This window comes from Castor canadensis, chromosome 11 (genome assembly GCF_047511655.1).
Source record: "Castor canadensis chromosome 11, mCasCan1.hap1v2, whole genome shotgun sequence".
NCBI lineage: Eukaryota > Metazoa > Chordata > Mammalia > Rodentia > Castoridae > Castor > Castor canadensis.
In genome coordinates this window covers 43,964,088-43,981,558 of record NC_133396.1, presented here as the reverse complement: position 1 = coordinate 43,981,558, position 17,471 = coordinate 43,964,088, and the positions used below count along the sequence as shown (strand labels likewise).

Sequence of the window (17,471 nt, the reverse complement as noted above, 5' to 3'; positions counted from 1 at the left end):
AGGAGCTTTTGCCCTCAGAAGGGTTGGGAGCTAGCTTTCTCAGGCTTTCTGGGCATTTGCCTGCCAGTTTATTTCCCAGAAATTGAGCCTTTGAGAACTGTCTGTTAGAATCCTTCTTAACTGGCTGAAATTGGAGCATTGGTTCATATTTTCTCAGATTCCTGCCTTCTATATCTGCATTACACAATATGCAAGGAAAATAGTCTATTCTTGAAGAATAGTCTATTCTTGAAGATACATATATGGTATCTTCAGGTGTAAAAACAACCCTGAATTTGGAATGGACTTTCCTTTCAGAGCAAATAGGGGAAATCAATGAAGCATTATACTTACTTGAATCCTTCATGACAGGTGTTCGCAAACTTTCTCTGTAAATGCCAGATAAGAAGCTATTTTTACCTTTGTGGTCCACAAAAGTGACTGGTCTTTGTTGCGTCTACTCTACTCATTTCCCAGCTTAACATCAGGTATATAGTATAGTAATGGCTTATAAGACATTCACTGTGCAAATAGTTGAAATAGTAAATCCTTAAATCCTTACACCATATTTTTTTTTGTGTGTGGTATTGGGGTTTGAACTCAGGACCTCATGCTTTCTAGGCACATGCTTTACCACTTGAGCGTCTCTTCCAGCCCCTTTTTGTGAAGGGTATTTTTGAGATAGGGTCTCACTGTACTACTTGTACTGGCTGTCTTTGAACTGTCCTCCTGCTCTTTGCCACCTGAGCAGCTAGGATTACAGGCATGAGCTACCAGTGCCTGGCTCACATCTTCTTTTAGATGATAACTTTGACCTCCTTCATGGGAGAGCCTTGAGAGGGTCCTGGGATCAATGCTAAAATTACTTTTTACTTCTCTTTAGATGTCTGCCCGCCCCCTAGCGGAGGGGCACGGAAATGGCATATTGACTCAGTGACCAGATCCACTCTCATAGTAATAGCTAACAGTGCTTACCATGTGTCAATAGTTTTTTGTTTTTTGGTTTTGGGTTTTTTTTTTTTTTTGGTGGTACTGGGATTTGAACTCAGGGCCTACTCCTTGAGCCACTCACTGCACCAGCCCTTTTTTGTGATGCTTTTTTTTTGAGGTAAGGTCTCGAGAGCTATTTGCCCGGGCTGGTTCAAACCACAATTCTCCTGATCGCTGCCTCCTCAGTAGCTAAGATTACAGGCATGAGCCACTGGCACCCGGCTATTGAGTGTTTTTTGAGACTTGGTCTCACTATGTTGACCAGGCTGGTCTCAAAGTCCTGGGCTCACGTGATCTTCCTGCCTCAGCTTCCCAAGTAGCTGGGACTACAGGTGAGTACCACTGTAACCGGCCATATGTCTTGTTTTATTCCTCAGTAATTCTGTATCAGAGGGGCTTCCTTGATCAGTTTGCTTTGTCTTGTCTTGGGCAGACTCAGACTCAGACAGACCTGCTATCTTTGAGCACGTCAGCAGTCATGGTTCACGTTCATACAACATTTCCTTCATTGAGTCTCTTGATCTAGTAATTCTGTGAAGCAGGAAAACAGATACTGTTTCTGTTGATGAATAAAGAATAACTAAGACTCTCAGTTGCAGATGATAAAGCCAAGACTTTACTCTAGATCTAATTTTTCCTAATCATGGATTCTCTAATCTCTATACTTCCTTATATCTCTGTTAGGTAAGTTTTTTACCAAACTGGTATCTGTTGTCTATGCAGTTAAGGGAATATGCTACAGACGAAATAAAGGTTGGACAGGGTAAGGTGGTGCACTTCTGTAATCCCAGCTACTTAGAAGGAAGAATGGGAGAATCTAGGTCTGAGGCCAGCCTGGGCAAAAGCACAAGACCCTATTTGAAAAACAAACTAAAAGCAGGACTTGGTGACATAGTTCAAGTGGTAGAGCACTTGCCCACTACTGGGTTCAATCCTTAGTACAACAACAACAAAAAAAAGAGAGTAAAGAAAAAGGAGAAGGGGAAGGGAAGAAGGAGGGAAGAAATGAAAGAAAAGAAAGTAGGAAGGAGAGAGGGAGTGAGGGAGAGAAGAAGAGAGAAGGAGGGTATCTGGATCTCTGATAAGAAAATGTTAAGGAAAAGCTGGGTATGGTGGTGTATACCTGTAATCTCAGCACTTGGGAGACTGAGGCAGGAGGATTTCAAGTTCAATGGCAGCCTGTTCTATGTAGCAAAACCCTAGTCTCAGCCCACCATCACCACTACCACAACTTCAAAAAAGAAGAAAGTGTTAGAAGCTAGGTATGTTGGTATCTACTTGAGAGAGAGGGGCAGGAGAATCACCGGATACCAGGAGTCACAGAAGCTTGGGCAACGTAGCAAGACACTGTCTCCAAAAAAAAAAAAAAGTTTAAAGATGTGGTTTGTTTTTTTGTTTTCTAAGGGTTGAGCTTAAGTGTAGTATGTGAGGTAGGTGGTACTGTATTCCCAGAATGTGAGCTTTTTCTTGTTTAATATACTTATCTCATTCTTGGGGCTTTTCCTTAACAACAATTCTGTAGCCTTGTGTCTACCCTACCCATCCTCATTTTTCTTTAATTCTGATTGCTTTATATGACTGCCTTTTTCACCTGTCATCATCAGTGGAGATAGGACAAAAAGAATTAATCAATGTGGCGAATTGTCCCAGTCCATACTCCCAAATGATACCAAGCTGCTCTTATTCAACAAGCTACTTACTGTAGCACAGTCTCCTACATGGATTTCAAGCAGACTACCAACATGGAGGCGAGTTAGAGGAGAACCCAGAGGCAGATCTACATTTCCTGCTTGAACTAAAACCCTGCAACTTCTGACTCCTGTTGCTCAGTTTGAGCCCCAGTTGTTCAGTCAAGCAGTACTATATTAATAGCACTTACCAAGTGTCTGTTACACATCTGCTCTGGGTAATGCATTGTGCTAGGATTGGTACATGATTCTGAGTAGACAACTAAGTACAGTATCTGACCAGGGCAGATTCTGTTGGAATTCTGATGCCTTAAGAGTAATGATTAGCTTCCAGTGATCTCAGAACTGTTTGCTTGTTTTAATCTTCTTACCCAGGAGAGTGTAAGGAGAGTCAGAAAATAGCCCCACTTTGTGAAAGTTGAAGCCCATTGAGAGTCAGTAGCTTATAAGAAATGCAAAACTCATGACTCAAGTGATAGAGCACCTGCCTAGCAATTGTGAGGCCCTTTTATGAACAAAAAAAAAAGAAGGAAAGAAATGGTGGAATTCAAACTCTGCACTTAGGCTTTGACTCTAATCAAATAATGTTATCTATTGAATGGGAGGTTTCTGGGCCTCCCTGCCTTTCCCTTTTTCCTGCCCTCAGTTCTTACTGTCACATTTATCTTTTTAAGACCTTCCCTAAATCAGGTGTTTCACAAACATTTCATTTACGAATGAGCATCTATTCTGTAACAAACAAATGAAACAAGGCATTGTGCCAGTATTTGAAAGCACAGACTTTTTCTTTTCTCTTTTTGCTCAGGTCTGCCTTTTTAGAGCATGGGACCAAATCTCTCTGCTCCTCCTGACTTGAGCTTTTCTTTTCCTGCTTCAGAAAGCAGCAGTTTCTAAGCAGTTGCTGCCATTTAACCAGCAATGTCACCAGGCAGCTGTGCCCTGTTCCTTCTAACATACTCACTAGTCTGCTTCTGTTCCAATTGATGCCCAGTAATGTGACTTTGAATGGGGTCTCCTTTGGGCCAAGGCCAGCTGAGGCCACCAGCTGGGCATTCAGCAGATTAGTCCTTGGTCTGTCCTGACTGCCTTCTGCCAGGGCAGGAAGTGGGGAGGGAGTCAGCTAGCTTAGCCCAGGCTCCCAGCCAGACCACTTCTGCTTTGGGTAGTCTGTATATTTACTCATTCAGCAAGTATTTATTAAGCACCTTTTGTGTATACTCAGGGTAGAACCCTCCTCTGAGAGAGTGAGAACAGAGCAAAGACCTCTTGCAGGAGCCCAGCCTACTTAAAGAGCTCTTGTTTAGGAACCTTTTCCTTTTTGACTGGAAGCCCAACATCCGCTGGAGCCCCCTGATGGGAGGCACCCGGAGATGGGAACAAAGACACTGTTAACATTAATGAGGCACACTGAGTGGGTATTTCCGCAGTCTCCAAAGGAATGCAGGTTTTCCTCTTTCTTTTTTGAAAGTGACAGCTGACATGGACCAAATAAAGACTATTTTTGGCTCCCAAGACTTAAAGATGCTCTGAGTGCTTTCTTCTCAATTCCTTCCCTGCTGCCCTGCCATTTATATATTATCACCCTCCCTCCACACTGGCAAATAAATAAAGCTTTTTGATCTTCACCCAGTCAGGCATCAAGTAAACTATAAACAAAAGTGAAGTGGGGGTGGGAGTGAGATGTTGGCAGCTTCTTCCTCCTCTCCTAAAAAAGAAGTGTCCTGTGCACTGTGGTGGATGGGTATGTCTACCCATGAGTATGGCACCCCAGCTGCCAAGACACAAGGGAAAGCTGATATCTCACCACTGCAGACTGAAGAGTAGTCACTCAGAACTGCTCTTTACTAGAGTGTTGTAGAAAGGAACTGAGTGGCCACTGAGGGCCCTAACATGCATCTCTGCATAGAACCTTCAACCCCCGTGCCAGCTTAGGCTAGTAAGAACTTAGATTTCCATGTAACAAAAGAACTCTTGGTTACCTCTGAGCAAGGCCAAGTCCTGGCTCTCTAAGATACAAGACTTGAGAAGTTGCTTTGCCATTCTGATCTTTAGTTACCTCATTTATAAAATGGGAATTATGATAGTATTTGCCTCCTACAGCAAAAGTGAGGATCGTTGAGGTAGCTTGTCCCTTAGCACCAGGCCTGGCCCACTGCAGATACCTAGTAAATGCCAGCAATGCTTGGATTGTGGGAGCTGAGGCTGGATTGGATCTAGAAGGAAGGCTGCATACAGATGACCACCTAATCTCCCACCCTACCAGGCCCTCAGTAGGGGACTGTAGAAGGCCTGGTTGGCTTGGCATTGATGAGCTCCTTCCCTTTCTGCTTTCCTTCCCCTCTCTCTTTCTCTCTCTAGGGGACACTACACAGAAAATGAGAACTGCTCACTATCCTACCCCAGCAGAATTGGACGCGTATGCTAAGAAGGTCGCAAACAACCCACTGACTATAAAAATCTTCCCCAACAGTGTGAAGGTTCCCCAGCGGAAACACGTTCGTCGTACTGTGAACGGCCTCGACACATCAGCCCAGCGCTACAGCCCCTACCCGACTCAGGCTGCCACCAAGGCTGGCCTGCTTGCCATTGTCAAAGTGCCAGCCAAAAGCATACTCAAGGACTTTGACGGCACCCGAGCCCGGTTTCTTCCTGAGGCCATCATGAATCCCCCAGTGGCACCCTATGCTACTGTGGCACCCAGCACTTTAGCTCACCCCCAGGCCCAGGCTCTTGCCCGTCAGCAGGCCCTGCAGCATGCACAGACCCTGGCCCATGTTCCTCCCCAGACGCTGCAGCACCCTCAGGGTATTCCGCCACCACAGGCACTGTCTCACCCTCAGAGCCTCCAGCAGCCTCAGGGCCTGGGCCACCCTCAGCCCATGGCCCAAACCCAGGGCTTGGTTCACCCTCAGACCCTAGCTCACCAGGGTCTCCAGCACCCTCCCAATCCCTTGCTGCATGGGGGCCGGAAGTTGCCAGACTCAGATGCCCCCCCGAATGTGACTGTGTCTACCTCAACTATCCCCCTTTCAATGGCGGCCACCCTGCAGCACAGCCAGCCCCCGGACCTGAGCAGCATCGTGCACCAGATCAACCAGTTTTGCCAGACGAGGGCAGGCATCAGCACTACCTCAGTGTGTGAGGGCCAGATCGCCAACCCCAGCCCCATTAGTCGCAGTCTGCTCATCAATGCAAGCACCCGGGTGTCGACCCACAGTGTCCCCACACCAATGCCTTCATGTGTGGTCAATCCTATGGAGCACACCCATGCGGCCACAGCCGCATTGCCTGCTGCAGGTCCTGTCAACCTGCCTACAGGCATCTCTCGAGCCCCTGCTGGCTACCCTAGCGACCTCAAACCAGTCGCCTGGAACCAGCACCAGCTGGCCCACCTACAACAGATGTGCAGCGAGGCTGGTGGGACTCCAGCCCCTGGCATCACAGGCAAGCATGCAGCAGGACGTGAGTTGACAGGGCCTGGTTTTGTGGGCAAGGCCCCTGCCTACCCACAGGAACTCTGCCTGGCACAGTCCTTCCATCTGAAACAAACCCTGGAGAAGCCGACCCCATCCCCACCAGTCAACGGCCTGGCAGCCCCACTGGCCTATCCCAATGGTCACTACTTCCAACCCCTGTGGAACAACATTTTGCCCACTCCCAATAGCGACAGCTCAGGGTCTCAGGACCTCACCATGCCATTCCACGGTGGGCAGCCCACAGGGGCACCCCTCGACTGCACGGCAGCTTCTGGGGCCCACTACCGAGCAGGGACTGGGGGTGGTCCCGTGGCAAGCCAGAACAGCTTGATGCAAACGGTGGATTACCTGAGTGGGGATTTCCAACAGGCCTGCTTCAGAGAACAGAGCCTGGCTCTGCTGGGCAAGGCCCACCGAGCCCCTGGCACTCGAGCCCCTGATCCCACAGATAGTCGAAGTCTTCATATTCAGCACCCGGGGTATAGATAGGGAACCATGGTGCCCTCCTCAAGCAACATGTCATACATTGCCCTCCAAGGTTTAGTCTTACTTTTAAGTAACTGGATAGTTTCAAAGTTTCACTACTCCAATGTGATCATTCTTAGATGTCTTAAGAAAGGGAACTTGGCAGGGTCTAATTGGGGGCAGAAGGGGTTCTTTTATCTTCCCCTCCAGCAACTTTTGGTTTTATGGTAGAGCCTAATTCTAAACACAGACTTTTCTCTCGCCTACCTGCCTATCAGCTTTTCCACATTGGCCATTTCAACCAGCCCTGTCTCATCTTTTCCTGAACCTCCACCTATTTCTCTTAGGACTGAGGTGTGACTGAGGGGAAGAGCCCAGTCCCCTAAACTAAGCCTCTTCCTATCTCCCTATTTGGGACTAAGAAGCCAGACTTTGCATGTGCTCTAGAAGCTAATTCCTTATTCATCCAAAGATGTCAAATCAGAACCCACCCAATCTTCATTTCCTCTCAGTTCCTGTACATTACAGAGGCTTTGTTTTGCATTTACATTGATCCCTTAGTCACTGTACTTGTCACACTCAACCTCAGGGGCATCCTGCAGGTATTTGGCTATAGCCTTGAGACATGGAGAAAATTCTGTTCTTGTATTGGCATCTTGGTTCCTGACACCCCCTTTCAGACCTAGAGAAATGCAGTGGCTATCTGACATACCCAAGATCCCCTTCTATCTTAACTGCTGTCCTCATCCCTACCTCCACTCTCCCTTAAAAAAAAATAAAAATAAAACTACCTTACTTGAGGAATTAGGTAGGCAAGGGATGATCACATTGGAGTTTGGAATTTAGAACACCAAAAAAAAAGAAAAAAAAAAGTTAAAATGCATTCTGTTCTCTCTACACTGGCTAAGACTATTGCTCTACACTGTAAGTTAAATGTCATTGTTTCTGTATGAATGTAGTGTGGGTTTGAGTAGCATTGTGTATGAGTGGCCCCACAGGTACATTCACCTTGTAGTCACCTACTTTTGCAGCCCCTCAGTTTAATGAAGGAGAAGAAAAAAAAAAAAAAAAACACAAAGCCTTAAGCTCTTTGAATTCTTCCTCTACCAAATGAGCATGGTCCTGACTGCTGGAGGGGCCCACATTGGAAACCGCCCCTCTTGCCCCTCGTCCATTCTCAGAGCATCCCCCATCCACTCCATGCCCAACATGTCTCATTCCCAAGTGACAAATTAGTTGGCTAGAAATTCAGCGCTTTTCTGTAACTTTAGACGATTTTGTTGTAAATTTTTGCACCTGCCTTCTGTTAAAGATGCATAGTGGGCTCTTTTTGTTTGTTTTTAACAAACAAATAAGCCCTTACCTTTCTTCTTGTTTCTGGGGAATGTGAGCTGATACTTTTATTTAAAGATTTTGGGTTCTGTTTACTATCCACTGTTCCTTAGCCAGAAATTCTCTAGTGATCTGAAGCAATGTGACTGATGACCAGTTTTTAAATTATGTGTTGGCAAGTTGCCTTATATTTAAAAAGAAAAAAAAAAAAAAAGAAAAATGCCTGATGTGTTATGCCAAATGATAGCAACATGAAGTCCTAATTTATTACTCCCAGCTGTTTTCCTGCCATCTGTGAACACTGGTACTCCCTGTCCCTGAGCCCCTGCAATTTCTGGTGCAATGCCTTCTCCCAAGGTGTTGGCTACCATTTCACCCAGGGCCTGCCTTTCCAGTTTCCACTTTCCTGAGTCAAATTTAAAGATTACCCATATCTCCCCTTACCTCGTTTGATCTCAAAATCAGATATTCTTGCTGTAATTCCCCCACCCCAATACCTCTCCCAGAAAGGGGAGCTCACTGTAGGAAACCGGACCAGACACCAGACTGGGGACTTTCAAACAACCTCAAACCTGTTTCTTCCTGTGTAGGGGTGCAAGTTTCTGAAGTTCTTACTCCCACCCCTAGTCTGCATGGAAAATGTACTGTGATTCCCCTACCCTCAACTAACTGCCCTTGCCTTTGGTGTGAGATGTTTCCTAGTTCAACCTGAGTCCCCCTGCCCCTCTGCCAGCCCCCAACCAGCAATAAGGGTCCAAGCCAGGACCTCCCTGTCCACACTTCCTGTCTCCATCCCATGCCACTCTCCTAGGGAATACATGGATTCCCCACTGTATCCACATACTGTAGCATTCATTCTCCCTCTCACCTGTGGTGGTTTATGGGTGTGAAGGGGGTTTTTAAGATTATTATAAACCAGTAAAAAGAAAAAAACTTAACCTTTTGATTTGTGCTATTCATGTAATGTGAATGTTTGAGGTGATTTTTTTCCCCCTAGAATAGTTTCTAACGTTTCACTTGCTAGAAAGGGAGTATTTCCTCATTTTTGTGGTCATGGTGATGGTCCTATAGTATTCATCCCGCTCAGAAGTCACATCCTCATCATCCCAGACCAGATGCTGTGGCAACTGATTGTAGGGCATGCACTCGTGGACAATTTAGTCAACCCCTGCGTGGGACCCAGCTGGTGGGCTCTGCCCAGGCTGGGCAGACAGGAGCTTAGTGTGGAACTTCATGGGAAAGCATGGTTTGCTTCCATGGCCCAAAGGATCCTGCCACACTTTCACTCCAAGGGCCATCAGCTATAGGGAAATGGGGATCTGGTTTGTAAACTGAAGTAAAATTGAAAAATTGAAAACTCCCTCCTACCGCTGAGGGCCCCTGATAGGCGGAGGTAATAGGTGCTGTAAACTGCAACATGTAAAATACAAACCATCACCGCCACCACACCATCTTGGTAATTTCAATTTTCTCTTGAATATTAGAGAAGTTTCCCACTTTTTATCTGCAAGGAGAAAAAAAAGTGTTTAATTTACTTTGGCTTTTCTGCATGGTTTGGGTTTGAGCCAAGATGGAGGGAAAGACGATTCTGTGGAACATGGGGTTTAGGGATGGTGAAATCAAACCCTTGGTAGCAAGTCAGGCCACTTCCTGAATGGAACTGATGGAGTTAAAGCACCCTTCCGTGCTCAGCATGCCCTTTTTGTGGGTGCCCTTTTGTGGAAGTGTTTTGCCTCAACTCATACCACCCTAAAAAAGCCCTCTTCAGATGAGACCTGCAGCTCACCCAGGGTCACAGAGCTAAACAGTACACAGCTGTCAGGAGCTGTGGATGCTGGGTGAATGTGCCCTCGGGGATCATGCTGTGGCAATGTCCTGGCAGCAGAGGAAGCCCAGCTTCGATCCAGGCTGAGTGTTTTCTAGAGATGCCAGAAGGGTGGCTTCACCTGTTGCATGCCAATGGCACTTTCTCCACTACAACTAATGGTTTTCCCTACCAGTTTTCAGACAGCACTGGACAAAGCTAGTTTGTGGAGGAACCACTTCAGCTTTTCACCTGGGGTTCAGTCCTTTCCTGTCACCTTGCCCTCTTTGTGGCAGGAAAGAATAGCCCTTGAGCTTGCTCTCATACACTGGGCCTCTTGTAAGAATAAGGTACTTTATGTTGATTAATTCATGTGACTATTACAACAAAACTTAGGAAGTAAGCAGAATTTCTTTTACCAGTGAGGTTAGTGATGCCCCCTGTGGCTAAGTAACTTGCCAAAAATAAGCCCAAAATCTAACCAATACCAAAATTAGAGGGATTGCCAGAGTTAAGGAGAGCTGTAGCTTAGTACAGCACTTGCATATTGTGCGAGGCCCTGGGTTGGATACATAGCACCAAGAAGAAAAACGCAGGCCTTGCCCCAAACACTGATAATTCACTTCTCTGTTCCTAGTTCACTGGTGAAATGTGGGTAATCATAGGCACACGTAAGGCCTGTGCGAAAAGCAAATGAGATATGGGCAGGAAAACCCAAGTGCCTTGTATGTCTTGAAAGGCCCCCTTTTACCGAGTTTAGTCACTGGGCTTCAGTTAGATTAGCATTCATTGAGCATTTTTTTTTTTTTGGTGGGACTGGGGTTTGAACTCAGAGCTTCACACAAAGCATGCACTCTACCACTTGAGCCACACCTCCAGTCCACTTTGCTGTGGCTATTTTGGAGATGGGATTTTGAGAACTATGTGCCTGGACTGGCCTCAAACCATGATCCTTCCAGGTAGCCAGAATTACAGGCATGATCCACAGCCATCCAGCTTCATTAAGCACTTATTCTGTCAGGAATATGCATTGTCTCATTTACTCTTCACTAAGGTCTATTTTTTGTGATGGTGAAAGCTGTTTCACGTGACTTGTTTTGGTGGTACTGAAGTTTGAACTCAGGGCCTCAGGCTTGCTAGGCAGGCACTCTACCACTTGGAGCCACTCTGCCAGCCCTTCACTTGGCTTGTTACAAGAAATACTGCACATCGTGTTTATCAGCATTTGCCACAAGAAAGCACTCCATGAATGGTAGTTATTGATCTAGAAAGACCTGCCTAAGGCAGAGCACTAATCTTACTTAAGATAGGACTAGAAACTCCAGCCTGATGAGACTTCCAGGCCCTGCACCTATTCCTTCTAACCACTAGAAGGCAGCAGCTGGCAACTTCCACACAAAGCCTGCTGCAGTTACCCTACTGCCCACCAGAGGGCAGTCCAGTAGGGCAGCTGGATTCCGGGGTCAGAGTAGCAATAGTTGGTACTCTTCACCCACTGGTCCTTTGACTTCAGTTAGGCCCAGAGTCCTAACCAACCCAGGAGTCAGGCTGAAACCAGGTTAATAAATACAATTCAGAATTTATTAAAAATCAGAGCTTCCCTTATGTGCCCTCCTAGCACTAAAGAAATAAATAACCGGAAGGGACACAGACATGGTAAAGGGAAGAGAAATTAATCTCAAGGCAGATTTCTTTCTTCAACAACCCCTCCATTCCCAACTCCCCACTATGGCTCTTGGGACATAGCACCTGAGCAGGCAGGCACCTCAGTCCCTTTGGGGTAGAATGTGGCCGGCACCAAGGCATGTCTGCCCTGCCCAGGAGGAGAGAGAGGCCTGGGATCACTTGTTTCCAGCCCTTGATAACCCCAAGACCTGCTCCCCACTAGGGACCAGGGTTGAAGCACCAATTGGAGGCACCTGAGGGTGGTGGTAGGGAGAGCACGGGGTAACAAAACCTAGGCAGAAGTAGCCGAAAGGGGGTCCGGCCCCCTCTCCAGATTCAGCCAGTGCCTGACTGAGGTCACATCCCATCCCCTACTCCCCTTGAGTCCCCCAGCTCTGCATTCAGCTGAGGATCTTCCGAGGCAGTTCAACAGAAGCACGGATGAAGACCGCATCATCCCGCACGTAGTTTCGCTTTCGGATGTCCTGGTGGGAGATGAACTTGGGGTATCCAAAGCCCAGAGAACTCTCATCCACGGAGCCTCGCCAAGTGCCTGGTTTTTGGAAATTTTTCCAGTTTGGATCAGGGTGGAAGGTTTCAGTGACATGCTGTGGCTTAGCCAGCCCAGGGTCGCTCTGATCCAGCAGGGAGAAGGTGACACGGCGGGCAAAGGGCCACTCAAGGAGATTGTCAAAAGCGCCTGGCAGCACACGAATGTAGAGTGAGAGATGTGTGCCCTCGCCACTACCATTGCCATTTAGGAACGCAGACACTTGCAGCTTGTAACCATACTTATGTGTGTAGAAGGCGGGGCTGAAGCACTCAAGATTGGGCTTGGCCTTGGCCTCCTGTAACCGCCGCCCGTAGCTGCCAATCTTCCAGATGAGCACACCATCACTCCCTACTGACAGCTCCTCCAACTCTCGGCGCAGCTCCTGCAGCTCCTGCCGCTGCCGGCTCACCAGGGCGCACATCATAGCCAGATGTGGTTTCACACTCTCCTCTACATGCCGTGCCATCGCCAGCTTAGGGCACTGTTGGCAAAGCCCCAGGCCATGGGGGGAAGGGAGAAGAGTTACCAAAAGAGGAAGATCCAGGGGAGAGGAGAGGATCAGTTAAGTGTAACAGGCACCCAGCTCCACATAAGGAAGGCAGGGGAGGCTAGGAAGAAGCTGGAACTGGCCAGCAGGGGGTAGGGGGAAGGCTCCACAGCATGGTCCACCAAGGTTCAGCTGTACCAGGAAACCTAGCTGCCTAAGGTTTCAAGAGCTAAAGAGGGGCTGACAGGAATAAGAAGGCAGCTCACCCTGTGCTTGCAGCCGGAGTCTTTGAATGGGCACAGCACCAAGGCAGTGCTGCAGCTGTCCTTCAGATGACTCGGCAGGTCTTCCCGAGCCACACTGCCCACACCACATTGATTGGGGCAGGACACAGGCAGCCGTGGGCACTGGTACTGATGACTCTGGGACCAGAGACAATGGTCAACAGCCTGACTCCTTATCACCTGCCCCATATCCCACTGCTCATGAAGGGCCTCACCTGGATAGTGTCAAAGACAAACTCCTTGGTGCAGTAGGCACAAGGCTGGGTGCGCTTGGGGCACTCAGAGGTGGCGTGCTGGGCCAGCAGTCGCCGCATCATGCGGGCACCACACTTGTTCTCACAGTACACACTCTCTTGGGGGCACATGCCCTCATGGCTCTGGAAATACCAGAGGTGCTAAGTTAGGGACGCCTGGGCTACCAGGTGCTCCACCCTTCTCTCACCCTCGGCCAGGACCCACTGACCTCATAGGCCTCCCCACTGAAGTCACAGCCACAGAACTCGCATTTGAGGCGCCGCTTGGGGCAGTCGTGCTGCAAGTGTGCAGGTAAGTCGCGGCGGCTCAGCTTGGAAGGGCAGCGATTGGGGCATGGGACTACATTGAAGCTGCAGGTATTCAGGTGGCCCTGGTAGGAATGGCTGCAGTCAGTGCCTGCAAGGGAAGGGTAGTCCCCACCTCCTCCCCCACCAGAGCCTCACCTGTAGATGACGAAGTGGTCCACTCCAGCGGCAGCCCTCCTCACTGTGGATGCAGCGGATAGACAGGCCTAACACCTGAACCTCCAGTTCTGGGTCTGGGAAGATCTGGGAGACAGGGATGGGGGAACGAGCCAGAGTCAGAGGCTACTGCAGTCCCCAACTCCCACCCTCTTCTCATCCCCAGTTGGACTGGCTCTGCCTTAGAGCCAGTAACAGCCTCCCTTGAGCAAATGCCTCTTTTGAGCTATTTGCCACCTTGTGCCCAAGGATGAAGGACACAGCAGGTGGTATCCACTTTGCCCTTGTATTCCAGGGTCCTCAACATGCCTGTCTACACAGGACCTTTGCTCCCTTTGAAGAGGCAGCCAATCAGCCTGTTCAGTCCTAGGCTGTCCCCCTACCCTCTGCTTCCTTCCCCCTGGTGGAGGGGTCCTGGCCCTCAGCCACAGGTCTAACTTGCCAATGGAAGGGGAGGGAGCACTTCTTGTGGACACAGAGCAGCTCTATGCACCCCCACAGACTGGGCATTGTGCCTGCCCTGCAGGGCAAACACTGCCTCCGTTTGCAAACTGGCCTGGTGGGAGAAAACAGACTACCTTTGTGGGGGCACACGATCCTGAGGCTTGGGGTTGACATTGGCCCTGAGCCCACTGGCTGCTAACAACTCCAGCCTCCACCAAGGGCAATAGCTTGTACCCTATGCCTGGGCTTCTGCCTGGCAGTTTGGACTCACCTTGGCATAGTCCAGAGGAAGCTGGTCCTCAGGGCATTTGAAGACTCCTTCACTGAAAAGGGGAGAGGTCAGAGTAAGCACTGGGCCCCACCCCCTCAACCAGGACAGCCTTCCTCCCTCACCAGACCGGTTCCTAACCAGCCCCAGCTGAGACAAACTGGCAAGTAGAGACCAGAGGAGAGCCACTTCTCTAAGACTCCAGAAGACCCTAGCCCTGTCCTGGGAAAGAGGGTTCTGGGCCTGGTGGAAGCAGAGACAGCTGCCTGGAATAGCACTTGGCCAACAGGTGGCAGCTGGCACTCCCCCCCCAGCCCCCCATGCTCCCCAGGATAGCAGCTGGACTGGGAAAGAGACAGGCTGCTCAGCTACCTCCTCCCCACCCAGAATGATTTTTCACTGGCTGAACTGAAAGCTAATGGGGAGGGTGAACAGACATGAGCTGGGATTAAGTGCCAGGACTGCCCAGCCCCCATGAGGATGCCAGGCCAAGAACCAGGGCAAAGATCAGCTTGGGGCCACATCATGCCAGTTATCTCCTCCTCTTTGAGGGTGTGTCTCTGAAAGGGACGCTCCCTAGCATTGTGTTCACACTCCCACCCAGTCCTCACCACTTGTCTCTGAGAAAGGTCAGAAAGTCCCTGTCCCCACTCACAGGTGAAAGAAAGGTTCACAGGTGAAGTACCACCTGAATATGTCTGTATGACTCCACATCTCAGATAGGCTCTACTATACCACACAGCACACAAGGCAAGGCTGGGGTAGGGCAAATGTCCAGGCAAGCACAGCTGAAGCTGGTCACTGCTCCTTGGGCTGCTGAAACTCAGTGACCCAAACCTATCAGCTGCCTCCCTATTCCTTCCCAGTCCCCACCTGGCTATTAGCACCCAAGGAGCCTGGTAGCGTGCTTCCTTCCTGCCAGTATGTCCTTGCTGACCCCAGCCAGGACCAGTCACACATGCCTGGCATGGGCCAGACAGGGCAAGGGCTCACCTAGCATGACCGAAGGCCCCCAGGCATAGCATTCCTGGCAGGTTTGAGTCAGGTAGGTGGGGGTAAGCAGGCATCAAGGCGGAAGCAGAAGCCACATGGCAGCCCTGTTCTAAAGGCACTTCCAGTCCATGTCCCAGGTGCCCGAAACGATTTCTAGCACCAGCTTCCTCCTGACCCCACCACCCCTGACCATGACACCAATATAACAATTCCCAGGCATTTAAGAAGTGTGCCTGATAGAGCAACCAACCTTCCTAGCTCAACCTGAGTAATACCCCTAGCAGGAGTGGGGAAAGAGAGTTGGGTGGGGGCAGGGAGGGGGGATGTGGGGGGGTCCCACTTGACTGTTTCAGGAATGTGCTGACCTGGTGGTTTTGGAGACAGGGAGGGGACTAAGGCAAGTCCTTAGGCTTCAGGTAGAAGCTTACCCTGCAGTTTGGGGCTCAGCCAGGATGAAGGTTTGGCCTGGGCTATAGACAACCTAGCTTGTAGGGTAGGGGCGATAGTGAGGAGCTGAGCCTACCCAACCACCTCTTCCCTCCAGAGGCCTCCGCAGCACAGCAAGAGGGGGAGGGGGAGAGCCAGAAGCCGAGGCTGCTCCTGGCTGAGCAGTGGAGGCCCAGGGGAGAAGACAGGATGGGGGAGGGGGTTATAGGAGAGGAAGAGGGGATTTCCGGGAGGAGGAGGGGCAAAAACAGCAAAGAGGGGACTGAGGAGCAGGAGAGAACTAGCCTGACAACCCCCTCCCCCGCTCCTTCCCGGAGGCAGTAAGGGTGGGTCAGCTGGAGGGGGCTGGCTCAGCTGGCCTCATCTGGAAACCAGAGGGCCGGAGTAAGACAATGGGCCCGTGTGTCTATAGGGGAGCTAAGTGTGTACACTACAGGGAGGAGGAAGAGGGAGGAGGGGGTAGCACGGCAGCTTGTGCAGGAGCGTATGTGAGGGCTGGAGCCCGGCGACTGCGGGGAACAGAAAACAAAGGGCCTGCTGAGATTTCCGCCAGCTAGGACTACCGAGGGAGGGAGCACTAAAGCAGGAGCCCCCAACACAGCAAACCCAGCGTCCCCTGCTTTAGGACACGAGCGCCCCAGGATCGAACTCCCTCATCTCCCTCCTCACGCCCCGGCCTCAGCAGTTCCCAGCGGGGGTTGGAGACTCAAGGCCGCCCAGGGCATCTAAAAAACTCGATAAGAGCATCTCGGGACCTGGGTCCCGAGAGGGGAGGCTGCGACCCCCTCCTTAACGGCGTGTTGACCACCTGCTGTACTCGAGATACTCGGGAGAGGGGAGAGACACCTAGAGAGTTTCCATTTCAAGAGAAAGGTGGAGGTCACAGTCCTCCGCCCTCTACTGCGTGACCACATGCAGCTCGGGGTCAAATCCCAGTTAAGCCTCCAGTAGGGTGACCCTTAGCAAGTCTCAGGCTTTCTTTGAACCTGTGAAGTGGAGAACAATAACGGCCGTTCTCTGAGCATCCGAAAAACCAACAGAGGTTAGATGGATGAAAACTCCAGGGGCTAAAAGTGTACGCGGGAGAGGTTTTATCCCAGCCCTCCCCGAAGGACTCAAAGTTCAAGGATGAGACCGCTCTGCTCAGGTTGAGGGGGAAGGGCCGGCCATGGATTAGGAAGGGCGTCTTTCCCCTCTCCGCCTGCCGGGAGGCCCCGAGGTCTTCCCACCTGGAGGTGGGCAGGTGGGACACCGGCCCCTTCAATAGGTACGTGTGTCGGAGGGGGGGTCGTCCCCTGAGTCTGACGTAACCGCCGCCCCGCCACGTCACGGCGGGCGCCCCTGAGGTCAGCCAGCCCCGATGCAGACAAAGGCCCAACGTGCCTTGGCCTTGAGCCCCCCTCCCTATGCAGTGCCCACCCTCTCCGCAACTGGCCGTCCCCTGCTGCCCCGAGTCGCACCTGAGGAACTCCTGCAGGCAGGTGTCGCAGAAGCGGTGGCCACAGGTAGAAACCTGCACGGGCTCGCGCATGGGCTTCCCGCACAGCGGGCACAGCAGCCGTCGCTTGGGCTTCTCCAGGAATTTATAGTCGAAGCCGGGCATGGCGAGCGGGCTGCGGGCACGGGCCAGCGGGGCCGGGCACGCGGCGGCCCCACAGCCCGCGCCTCGCTCCGGCCGCGCTCCCCGCTCCGGGCTCCGCCGACTGGCAGGCGAGGCCTGGGACCAGCCCGCGAGCCAGCCCACCGGAAGAGGGGGCGGAGCTGCGCCCGCGCGGTCCTAGCGCCCGCCCCGCCCACTTCGCGAGTGCTTGGCTCTGCTGTCAGATGCAACCCGACTTTCCCTGGGCCACCAAAGTGACTCTGATTTACCCACTCCCAAA

At 50.7% G+C, this 17,471-nt stretch overlaps 2 protein-coding genes across 8 annotated transcripts in view; one reads left to right on the top strand and one right to left on the bottom strand.

Annotated features, from left to right (window-relative positions):
- Fam222b (family with sequence similarity 222 member B) overlaps positions 1-8,868 on the top strand; it is a 70,282-nt gene extending 61,414 nt beyond the window's left edge. For 6 of the 7 annotated variants that reach the window (XM_074046476.1, XM_074046478.1, XM_074046480.1 and 3 more), the window contains one exon: positions 5,016-8,868. In XM_074046476.1, the coding sequence (XP_073902577.1) occupies positions 5,016-6,622 (1,607 nt within the window). In that variant the 3' untranslated portion in view covers positions 6,623-8,868. The remainder of the gene's footprint in view (positions 1-5,015) is intronic. The other variant, XM_020162974.2, reaches the window with a different exon arrangement.
- A 2,425-nt stretch (positions 8,869-11,293) lies between these two features.
- Positions 11,294-17,284, bottom strand: Traf4 (TNF receptor associated factor 4). The gene is made up of 7 exons (XM_020162947.2): positions 17,052-17,284; positions 14,155-14,206; positions 13,422-13,526; positions 13,187-13,348; positions 12,939-13,100; positions 12,706-12,861; positions 11,294-12,433 (listed from the first exon to the last, which is right to left on the bottom strand). The coding sequence occupies exons 1-7, from the start codon at positions 17,192-17,194 to the stop codon at positions 11,801-11,803; spliced, it is 1,413 nt and encodes a 470-aa protein (XP_020018536.1). The 5' UTR covers positions 17,195-17,284; the 3' UTR covers positions 11,294-11,800.
- Between the last annotated feature and the right edge of the window lie 187 nt (positions 17,285-17,471).